The 12,163-nt window shown below is 40.7% G+C and overlaps 1 protein-coding gene across 1 annotated transcript in view; it reads left to right on the top strand.

The window, feature by feature from the left end:
• Positions 1-3,105: 3,105 nt before the first annotated feature.
• fer1l6 (fer-1 like family member 6) overlaps positions 3,106-12,163 on the top strand; it is a 24,109-nt gene continuing 15,051 nt past the window's right edge. The window contains exons 1-15 of the mRNA XM_031873992.1: positions 3,106-3,321; positions 5,548-5,633; positions 6,290-6,410; positions 6,665-6,719; positions 7,082-7,213; positions 7,313-7,375; positions 7,625-7,703; positions 7,811-7,967; positions 8,581-8,767; positions 9,629-9,730; positions 9,878-9,968; positions 10,150-10,267; positions 10,361-10,580; positions 10,799-10,907; positions 11,662-12,161. Of these exons, the coding sequence (XP_031729852.1) occupies positions 3,287-3,321; positions 5,548-5,633; positions 6,290-6,410; positions 6,665-6,719; positions 7,082-7,213; positions 7,313-7,375; positions 7,625-7,703; positions 7,811-7,967; positions 8,581-8,767; positions 9,629-9,730; positions 9,878-9,968; positions 10,150-10,267; positions 10,361-10,580; positions 10,799-10,907; positions 11,662-12,161 (2,055 nt within the window). The 5' untranslated portion in view covers positions 3,106-3,286. The remainder of the gene's footprint in view (positions 3,322-5,547; positions 5,634-6,289; positions 6,411-6,664; positions 6,720-7,081; positions 7,214-7,312; positions 7,376-7,624; positions 7,704-7,810; positions 7,968-8,580; positions 8,768-9,628; positions 9,731-9,877; positions 9,969-10,149; positions 10,268-10,360; positions 10,581-10,798; positions 10,908-11,661; positions 12,162-12,163) is intronic.

A 12,163-nucleotide genomic window follows, 5' to 3' on the forward strand; every position in this document is an offset into this window, starting at 1 on the left:
ATCTCTTTGGGTTTCGGCAATAGATCTATCTGGTTATTTGTTTAGGAAAAGATGGTGGTTTGGGTTCAAATAAACCCTTCTAGCAGAAAGCCTTTAAGTAAACTTCTCCTATATGCAGATGACAACTGATGAATGTGATTGTAACATTAGTATCAACTTCAGGAGGAAGCGGCATGTCATCTAACATCTGAATCGCCGGATTATTTCACATGCAATGATAAGGAATAATAGCAATGCCACACTATTGCCACTGCCAACAGTATTCAAACTACTACTGATACCGCTTCCACCATTATTGCAACAACTACTTCTACCAAGCTAAACCATAAAAAAATCATAATGTAATAAAAATGTATAAAATGAAGGTGAACTTGCAGACTCTTTTGCTCTTGAACTTTCCAGCAGATACGCACCGTCCTCCCGCTCTCTCTGCTTTACAAATTCATCCCCTGAACAAACAGTTCGGCCACCAATCACGAGCTCAGGCTGTTACTTCACCTTAACATCCAACTTTGTCTCTGAGCAAACGCTCCGGACTGCAGAAATGGATCCCAAGCTCAGGTAGGAGGCCTCCTCTGCCCTCTCATCACTGCAGCGCTGCTTGCTGTGGAGTCAACAGGCTCATTTTGTTTATTTTACTGTGGTTTGATTTTTGCCAACCTGAACTGAATGCGTGAGACCAAACCTAAAAAAAAGAGAACGTAAAAGAGGCTTTCAAATATTCAAAGATTGTAGTTGTTGTAGGTTTACACTGCAGTAAACATGAAGTCACATGGACGGAGAGTTTTAGGGTCTTATGTATCAGCACCACACAGACCTGTGAGGATAGACAATAGCAAAGTGTCCTCATTCATTTCAATGAGAGAAAACAACCAAATGCAATGTCATCCAGCAACAAACTATATTATTACATGTATCAGACATGCGCAAGCCCTCATTCCTGGTAGATCACTTTTTAAATGAAAATGTGGTCATTTACATTAAAGTTCACCTGTTGATCCTTGAGACTGAGGATAAAATGAGTTGTACAATCGTCAGTGAACAGCTGTGCAATGTTTTAGCACCTGACATGCCTCCGAACTCATAGATGTGTTACTCAAACTAGACTTCCTGGATTGTGCTCGGGCGCGACCGTGAGCAACATTCCTGCACTGACCCGAAACCCAACGCAGAGCTATTATTGGTCCAAGGGTCAAAGGGGACATTTAAAAAAAGTTTGCTCCAGTTTCTGACAAATAAATCATCCTGCAAGGCCTTTATTTATTGTAAAGCACAACTCCTCACCAAAATGACAAAATCCATATATTGAACTAATACAGTTATAAAAAATAAAAAAGCCATTGGTAACCATTTTCAGAAATTGGCCTTTGGTTGCCATCAGATGCAACAATTATTTAACATATACAAAAAAGAGAAGGCATACAGGAAAATGTGCACCTGAATATAAATACATTTTAAGTATTTGTTGCATTAGTGATATTTAAATATTGCTGTCGCAGTCAGAACTAGAACCAAACGTGTTGGTGCCTTTATTTGTGAGCGCACAAGCATTTGTTTTAGAGACAACGGCGAAAGCAAATGAAGTTGTGCCGGTTCAGTAAGCCCTCCATGTACATAAAAAGCGATGTAATGGCGTAAACACAACCCATAGCGTCTTTTTAGGCTTCACGCTCTTTTCTTCCGATTTACAGTACGACACACAGAACCACTAGTGATTGTGTGTTGTGCAAACAGCAGGTGACCAATACAGCAATAATCTGCACGAACTCCTTCCATGCAGACACTGACAGCAAGTTTCTGCGGCGTTCCTGTTAATATGCTGCTTAAATGTCAAGCAAGCTGTTTCGTCGATTGGGTTTCTAGGAGTTGTTCTGTGATCACAAAAAGTTCAACACTACAACATGACTTCTGTTCATGGTGAATACGAGCCACTAGAGGACATGGGGATTTGCCTTTCCCTTGTGAAAGTATTTGTTTTTCTGCAGTATGTCTTCATGTTTTCATTCTGATGTCCTTTTTATGACCACCACAGAAGACTAATAAAGCCTCGGGAGTTACATAAAACCAATATAGATTTTGGAGTTGAGTGAGCAAACAAGCTTGTTCCCTGTAGCCTGATGATGAGCTGATATTCTCAAATTGCTCCTACAAACAAGTGCTGCCAGATATATCTTCTTATTCTTATTTGTGCATCAAACCCACATTCATCCGTGGCTGAAAATAGACCCTGACGGATGCAATACAATGTCCTGCTGTTTGATTAAAACTACAGTGACCTGTTGTTTTACGAAACTACTGGAAAAATCCAAAATTATTATTAGTTTTTTAAAGATGCATGTCTTCACTAGGAACCAAAGGGCTTGGGGCTGAGCGCCACAGACAGTCAGAAGAAGTCAAAACGTTTTGAGAGACGGACTAATCCGTTGTTGGTTTTAGTCTTTTCATGGGATTCTTTTGACAACAACTAAAATACTGAATATTGATTTATTCCATCTTTAGTGCTGCCTCTTGTGTATTATTATTGAGCCATGCAGTAAATACCAGTTGCACATAAAATATTAAATAAATATAAGCATCCGTCCACTCTGTCTGGTTCTGCTAACAATGCCAAACATGTTCAACTTCAATCATATCTGTCTACCTGTAATTGGTTACGTTTTCTTGGTAAAGGAGGAAGATATTTCCAACATCCCTCTCACCTGTAAAATGTGAACTGAAGGAGAAACCACTGCTGGGTTGAAATCCTCTCTAACATTCAGGCTGTGGAGGCAGCGTCAGTAAACAGTGATCTATACAACTTTCAGACGTGAGAACAGCTCTTAAATACAGCGAGGAGGGCGGCTCATTTTACCTAAAATCACATACTAACACAACACACCACAGCAAGTTAAACATTGGGCCAGACCGGATCAAAATATTTTCTTTGAAGCTATTAGGAAGCAGCTGAGCTGCACGGTCAGGATATCTAACACAGCATGAAGTTAATTATGTTTGCGTGAGAAGTCAGGCGTGGAGAGTGAGCAGGGGTTTTCCGGGAGGACGGGTTGAAGGGAGTTTCGATAAGTCTTTATTGACAGTGCAGTTATGTAGTGATATTCAGCTTTGTTCAAGACAGGGACAGTGTCTTATGTTTCAGTCTGAGTAGAGAGAGGGATCCTCTGACACCTTTCAGCACTCAGAGGGCAGGAAAGCCACCAGACGTGAGTTGTTTAGTTGTTAACTGAAGGACCTGAACCCTGCTGGTGCCTGTTAGTGGAAAAAGAAAACTTCTCTGGACTTCGGCAGAATGGATCGCTCAGAAAGCCCTGCATCCACTCGGCGGTGAGCTGTTCAAAGGATTTTTGTTTTGAAACATTTTGTTGCATCTAACTGACTATTTATCGGAATAACGTCCCCGTTGGATTTATTGTCAGTTAAATGAAATACTCTAAAATTGCAGTTGAAGTTGTATTTCATCCTGTTCTTGGAGATGGATGGTGGAGGAAGGGTAACACTAAGTTGGAAAAAAATTATATTAGTTTCAATTGTATTTATTCTAGGGCTGCAACTAACGATTATTCTAATAATCGATTAATCTGGCGATTATTTTTTCGATTAATCGATGAATCGGATATTAATGGGCCAAAAAAGGCGAGTGAATAAAAACATGTCTTTAGTCTTGCAAACTATACCACCCCTGCTTTACTACTGTTATTAACGAGCTAACGCTAACTTGTCATGCTTATCAAGCTGGATAACGAGTAAACACCAGCACCAGAAGAGCTACTGGAGGGACGTTACGTTCCTCACTTCAAAACAGAACAAAAGTAGGATTCTGTAGTGACTATCCCTGCTGTTGAACTCCCTTCCTCCTCCTCAAGGACTCCAACATGTTTTCGTTTTAGGTGCTGAATCATCACCGTGGTGCTCCCGTGCCATGCCATGTCGCTTTCGCATATCTTGCAATTAACACACTTTTTCGATTTATTTAGTGTGAAATGCTCCCACACCTTGGATGACTTCGCCCCAGCGAGATGGCCTATCAGCGTTGAGATGTTTCTCCTGTCATCACTGACTGCCGTTGTTGAATCAGGAAATAAATCCTGTAGCCGTCTGTGTTCACCCAGAGCTCTACGATACCTCATATCAACAGAGACTAAACTATGTGTATAAATGTGTGCGTGTAAACCATATGGTACAAACAATGAATAGACGCTGCCGTATTTATGTCTACATGACGTTATTCTGAGTGTTGGTGGAGCTGCTACAATGTTAGCTTAGCCTAGCACCGATCCATCCGAGCTTCATTGAGAAGACAAGTAGCCTACAAATCGGCGTCATTACGTAGTTATTTCGTTAAATCACAGCCATATCAGTTTATTTTGTGTTCATACAGCTGTAGTAAACAGCGACGTGTGGCTTGCTAGACACAGTGAATACACTTTGATAAAATCCACAGAGCTCCTCTGGACAATGTTATGAACCAGACATGACCGCGTTTAGTTTCCCGGGATATCTGTGACTTCCACAACACGTACTAAGCAGGTGTGAACATGGCATTTGATGTGAACAACGCGACACAACGAATCGCTAATGAAATTCGTTGCCAACTCTTTTAATAATCAAATTTTATCAATTCGTTGTTGCAGCCCTAATGTATTCCCAGTCATTTTTTTTGTAATAGTTAATTTAAAGAGTATTTTAGGCTGTTTTTAAAGGGAATACTTAAAGGGATTTTAATGCAATGCAATTTTCCTTTTATGACTTTTTGGGTATACTTACTGCAACCGTTCATAGTAACAGAATCAGTTTTCAGAATCTGAGATAAATACATATATACATACATACATACATTATGTATGTATGTATGTATGATACATACATACATACATACTGTAAATACATATATACATACATACATGCATATATACATATATACTGTACATATATACATATATACATACATACATACATACATACATACATACTGTACATACATACATACATACATACATACATACTGTACATACATACATACATACATACATACATCTAAATCAACAAAAAGAACAAAGTGATTTGTCTGGAACAACGCTGTCTTATGATGGGCAATTAGGGTGTCAAATAATTTAAGATGTTCATATTGAAGTTGTAGTGTTAAACAATAGCATCAATAGCCAATTTAAATGAATGCTGATATTGTTAGGCTTTATTAATCATATAGCAAAGTCAAACAGGATAAAGTTAACATATTATGATTTGTAATTTATATATTTTCAAACTCAAAATAGCTTCAAGAGTAATAACATATAGAATCTATTTGTGAAAAACTTCTATAACAGCAGAGTAATGTCACATGACTCCTGCGACGGGGCTGGGCCACTTGTAGGTTGTTTTCGTACCTAAGAGGAATTTCAAAACACGAGAATATTGGTGAAAGCGTCAACTTCTCGAGTGGTTCTTGCATTGTTTCTCTTCAGTGCACTGTAGTTGTAGGTATCTCGTAGCAGAGAGAGGGTTGAAAATAAGATTTGCAGACTAAAAGTCATCTTCCTCTTCTGTGAGCAGGAAGGCCAAGTTGATGATTGGACTGAAAGGGAAGAAGAAAAAGAAAGTCAACACAGGCCCGGTCCTGGAAAGCAAGGGAGCTATGGGTAAGGCCTGGAAAACAAACACACACACACACACACACACACACACACACACACAAACACAACCTTGGTTGTATTGACAGTGTAATCGAGTAATATTTCCTGTCATATCACTGTGGCTTAGACTAACCCTTGTCAAACAGTCACATGTTAAAAACTGGTGTAACAGCACTTATGGGTCATGTAGGTTTTGGAGGACCACACAGAACATCATTCCTCACAGGATGTCATCGTCCCTGAGTTCTATGAATTCATTTTAAGATGGTCATTTCCTTCTGCGGTTCGTAGACGTTTTTTAGGATCTTTCTCGAGAACAAATTTAGGAAAAAAACTTGAGGACCATTGTTTATCAAAATAATTTGAATAATCTCACTGACCTTTCCCACTAATAGGAAGCTCAAAGTACATGTAGTTAGACAGGAACTTTATTTTTTATGGCTACAAGCTGTACAAAGTAAAGTCTGTTTTTAGACGGGTTAACTGGGTACAGCTTGTGCAATTTTGGACAAAAGCTGTCCCCCCAAAAATCAGCTTTTTCCAAATTGCATCCCTGTCTCGCACAAAATGACGTTCCCATACTACAAAAATGCACTCTGTGTAATTGAGAGTGCAGTTTAGCTGTGTGCGTGTGTGTGTGTCTGTTTAATGTGTGTGTGCAGTGTGCGCAGACAGTGAGGTGGAGGACCCTTCTGAAGCGTCTGCCCTGCTGGCGGAAGTAAACATCGAGGACCAACATGACACCTCTGCAGTCAGAACCAGAATAATACCGAACAATAAAAGGTATGACATTTTCACGTTACATCACTTTCATGAACAGTATTCTGGGGAGCAGATACTGGGCGTATTTCAGAAGCAAAACTAACATAGTTATAAATCTCTCCCAAAGTGCTACGCCTTAGTGCCTCTCGGTACAGTTGCCTACATACAGTAAATGTAAATCAATATCTACCAGCACATCAGAATGTATTGCCGAACTGCCAGGCCTATGTTTCTGTGTGATGTTGAGACTCTGACCTGCAGTGAAACTTCCACAGGGCCAAACTGAAGACTTGCATCCAGAAGAGTGAAGGGAAACCCCAGAGCTTCCAGGTGACAGCACACACAGTTATGGACTATGTGTTTGGGTTACGTATTATTTCAAATGTAAGATTAAACTCTGTGGAGCAGTGACAGCTCATCATGAGAGAAATATGTAGACATATAAAGAGAAAACAGGAATAATGAATCGCAACACAAGTGACCATTTGAATGCATAAAGACAAAACAGCACACATTTATGGTGCACAAAGTTGATGAAAAATCTGCACATGAAAGTGCTCAAGAAAGGATGTGCTTACCAAGTGAGCCATATGTACATATGTAAAGTATAAAGTCTTTTTTTTTTTTTAAAGCCTTATTGGGAATAACTCCTCATTTGTGCAGTGGTATGTAACTTGTTGTCTGGCCTGTAGATTTCCATTAACATCACAGAGGCCAGGCAGCTGGTGGGAGAAAACATCGACCCGAGTGTGGTGATTGAGATCGGCGATGAGAAGAAGCAGACTTCGGTCAAAGAAGCGACCAATGCTCCCTTTTACAATGAGGTGAGAATAAGTCCTTTTGGGGGATTTTACTGATCTGAGAGACCCCAAATGAATCATCTATTTCTCTGTCCAATTGTCCCCTTCTCTTCTTCCCGCCAGTATTTCGTGTTTGAATTCTTTGCCTATAAAGAGCTCTTTTTCGACAAAGTCATCAAGCTGACGGTAAGTTAAAAAAAAGAAGCTGAAATAAGATAAGTTCAGATTTCATGTGATATATTGTAAATGATCAATTCAGAATGCCTACATGTTTGTACTTAGACACAATGAGGTGTTCTGTTATGATCTGTCAGTGAAATACATATTCTTTCCACTACATGTCTGAATGTGTCTTTCATGGTCTGGTAGTTCTGGGTTGTCAGGTTCAGTTTCAAGCTTTAACTCTGTCTCTTCTGTGCATCTCACTCTTTCCAGGTGATGCACTCCAAAATGCTGAGGAGTTTCTGTGTCGGGTCCTTTAAGCTGGATGTGTGGACAGTTCACAGACAGCCAGGTAACTCGCCTCTTTCTGACGCATCTCTCAGTCTACCTCGAGAAGAGGTTACCGGCAGCCGAAGGGATTTCAGAGGTCAACCCATTGTCTCTTTCTCGCTCCCTCAGGTCATCGGTTCACCAACAAGTGGGCAATGCTGACCAATCCTAGTGACATTAACACCGGGGTCAAAGGTTATGTCAAGTGTGACATCAGCGTCTCGGCAAAGGGGGATGCCATCCAGCCAGGACCAAAATCGAGTGATGCTGCGGAGGAGATAAACAAGTATAATACCTTTCTTTTGTTCTAAATTGTAATTAGCAGTCTTCCTGCTTTATTAGACTAATCAGGTGTTCTTGAACAGGTTACAGAAACAGGAACACGATATAGGAGAGGTATGCAATAATAGTTACAAGATTTAACATCATGAGCACCTCTGGAACTGTATGCTCTCACCTTTTAGTTTAAAATGTCCCACTGTCATTTAAAATTGTAAGAACCAAAACATCTCCAGAGATACCAAACATATTCGGTTGAAATTTAATATGGTATTATTTTATTTATAATATTATTATATTAATATTAGATTTTCTCCACTGAGAGTGTTACGCACTTTGGTTTTGAGTAAAACTTAATCTGACGTTTGAAGAGAGGTTTAAATTAATCTTCCTAATTTTAAGCTAGTTTTAAAGTTTTACGATGAAATAACCGGCTTTAAAAATGAATCCTTGTTGGTGGAACCCAGCCTTCGCGTTATTAGCCTGGCTTTAGACTTGTAGTCTTATGACTTGCTGTAATTTGTTTTTGCTGATAAACCTGGTTGATAAAAAGGCTTTATAAATCTATTTGGTCCGGGTGGAAATACATTTGTTTGTTGCTGTGCCGTCCTTTTCCTCAGGAACCTGCTGATACCAGAAGGTTTTCCCACCGAGCGTCCCTGGGCTCGTTACTTTGTGAAGGTGTATCGAGCTGAAGGCCTTCCACGGAGCAACTCCGGCATGATGGCCAATGTCACCATGGCCTTCATAGGAGGCGACACAGCACTCATAGACCCATACGTAGTGGTGGGCTTCTTCAAACAAGTGGTGGGTTGTATGTCCATTACGGACATTTTTATATATGCTTATTTAAGTTTAACAGTTCTTTGAATTAATTTCATTATTCATCAAAAAATTATATAAGTTTAATTTTAACATATATTTCAGGGAACAGGTTTAAATAGTTATGAATACAAGAACAAATTCGAAGCAGAAAACAATGGCTCATGTTTGCATAAATGTCAGTTATTGAAATTGTGTACAAACACAATCAACACTGCTCCCAGTAGACTACAAACACTAAAACTAAAGATGTAACATATTTAGCATTTTACTGTTTATTTATTTATCATATTTTCTTACTTCATTTAACCCTAAGAAAGGCGCACATTACATGTCCATTACGTCTGTCGTGCCTTTCACAATAAAAGTTCTAAACATACACACTGTTACTTTACACTGTAACCGTTTACCAGAGGGAACTCAAATTCACTCAGAACATTGTGTTAAAAGGAAGCTCAACCAAATAGCTTACAGTAGCTTTAGACTGTACAGCGATTTACCTCAGACAGACTGCCAGACGCTGCTCGGGGCCAATGGGATCCTGGTAGTTGGTCCATTGCCTGCATAAATCTATTCACACCTTCTCTTGAAAAACTGTTGCAACTGTTGCAAATTTAAAAGCCTTAACACTGAAAATATTCCTGCTTTGGGACAAATACATGATTATTTTATCTTATCCTCAAAGTTCTAGACCAAAAGTAATCACTACTGCATTGTCCTAAGGAAAGATACTGTTTCCAGCCATTTGGTCCACTTTCAGTCATTCATGGTTAGCTTTTATTTTCATGATTGAAATATTGTTTTATGTAAGTCTAAATCATCTAATCTCCTGCCCCCTCCTCTCAGGGTCGCACATCCACTCAGAAGTCCACAGCAGAGCCGGAGTGGAACGAGCAGATCGTCTTCACAGAGATGTTTCCCCCTCTGTGTCAGAGACTGAAGATCCAGGTCTGAACTGTTGTCATGTGGGAGGTGGAGGGATTGACAATCTGCAAAACTTCCCCACAAATTGACTCTCATATTTAAACATACAATTACGTTATTCATAACACAAGTATGGACATCACAGCATGCTGACTCGTCTCCCCTCCACAGGTCTGGGATGAGGGAAGCATGACCGACGTTGCCATCGGAACCCATTACTTTGACTTGAGGCGCATCTCCAATGAACAGGATGGCGACAGAGGTGAGGACAGACGAAGGGTGGGGGGGAGGGAGCAGAGATAAAGTCATGCAGAAAGAAGGGGAACTTTAGGGGAATGACAAATATTCGCAGGCGATTGAGGAAGGAAGCGAGGACAGACGGGAATTATAGGAGGGAAGAATCATTGGTTGGATCACGGTGACTATTGTTTGTCTTTCTCCAGGGTTTTTACCAACTTTTGGTCCTGCGTGGATCAACCTGTACGGCTCTGTGAGAAATGGTTCGATAGGTGACGACACAGGGGAGCTTAATGAGGGCATCGGAGAGGGCGTGTCCTTCAGGTTAATGTTAAACAAATTAAATTATGGGAGAAATTGATAATTGACAAAGAACTTATCAACAATACATTACCTCTAAATTCTTGCTGGTGTCAGGGGTCGCATCTACATGGAGCTGGCAGTGGAGATCATGTCAGGAGGGGCGGGTTCCGAGTCCAAACTCAGCAGAACGGTGAAACCGTCGAAGGACGCCAAAGCAGGAAAAGGCGGAGGGAAGGACAGTAAGACTCCTGCAGGAGGAGGAGGAGGAGCCGCCGAGGATGACAAAGGAAAAGGTGTGGCTGCAGAAGTCCAGCCTGTGGAATCTCCTCCTGTGGTAAGCAGTGTTTTAATTCCCTTAATATTCCCCAACATAGAAACTTGATGTAGTAATTTAATAATACTACATGGTTTTGTCACACCAAATTGTCATTTCCAAATCCCTCCTTATCCTCTAATAATACTGATCATTCTCAGGTCATGGAAGTGCTTCACCGTGACACGTATAATTCTCGTTGACAAACAGCTGAATGAATACATGTTTTCTTTGTCCAGCGTAATCCGGACCACAACGAGAGCTTCCTGCTGTTCGGGACGCTATTCGAAGCCACCATGATTGACAGGAAGATCGGAGACAAGCCAATCAGCTTCGAGTTCTCCATGGGTGAGTCGCCAAATCCACTGCTCTCACTCTTTTTTGCCTTCTCGTCTCTATTGTTTTTGCTTTTAATAGAAATTCGTCACGCATTGAAATTGATATAATAGTCATGTAACAAATACTGAGCGGTTCATAATTAAATTGAATGAATATGTGTTGATACGTTTTTTCTGAGTAGTTTGAGTTGTTATTGTCTTGAACTTGAGGAGATTAAAGTGTTTTTGTTATTTGGTCCACTCTGTATTTATCACTGAAGCCAAGAATAAAATCCCAGGAGAGAAGTAGGAGAGTTTACTACCTCAAACAAGTAAAAGTAAAAAAGTATTAGCATAAAGATATGTTAAACGTAAAAGTATTTATTTTCCACTACAACCAATTTTAGAATAAAGTGTCTTTTATTTCTATGTCATTGGAGTAGATTAGATATGATTAATGATTAATTAATGTGTATATCACCTTCATTTTGCAGCTGGTAGATGGTTAATTTAAATGTATTTATACATATTATATATATACACTTACAATATATTTACATATACTTTATACTGCTTGTGAATTGTTATTGATATTATGATATTCAAACATGTGTTGATTATATTTTGTATTCTTATCTGAATCTGTAAAGTAGCTGAAGTTATCAAATAATTGGAGTGCAGAAAAAGTAAGTACAAGTACCTCAAAACTGTACTTAAGTACAGTACTTGAGTAAATGTACTGATGCATAAAGAAACCCTCGTCCTCTCTTTGATTCCTCCCTCAGGTAACTGTGGTAATGTCTTGGAGGCTCCAGAGAAACCCGCCCCTGTCCCCAGTCCTGGTGTCAGGAGGAGACGAGTGCTGGAAGTCCCGGACAGCGGTGACACGATTGGCTCCTCTTCTCGCAGCACCTCCCCTACCCCCTCCTCCTCCTCCCTGCTCCTCCCCAGAGAGCCTCAGGACATGCCCTCGGCCCCTAGGTCCACGCCCTTGGCCCCTAGGTCCACGCCCTCGTCCCCTAAGTCCACGCCCTCGGCCCTTATGTCCACGCCCTCGGCCCCTATGTCCATGCCCTCGGCCCCTATGTCCACGCCCTCGTCTCCTAAGTCCACGCCCTCGTCTCCTAAGTCCACGCCATCGGCCCCTATGTCCACGCCCTCGGCCCATATGTCCACGCCCTCGTCCCCTAAGTCCACGCCCTCATCCCCTAAGTCCACGCCCTCGTCCCCTAAGTCCACGCCCTCATCCCCTAAGTCCACGCCCTCGTCCCCTAAGTCCACGCCCTC

This window comes from Anarrhichthys ocellatus, unplaced genomic scaffold (genome assembly GCF_004355925.1).
Source record: "Anarrhichthys ocellatus isolate YVR2014 unplaced genomic scaffold, GSC_Weel_1.0 scaffold77, whole genome shotgun sequence".
In the NCBI taxonomy this organism is placed as follows: Eukaryota; Metazoa; Chordata; class Actinopteri; order Perciformes; family Anarhichadidae; genus Anarrhichthys; species Anarrhichthys ocellatus.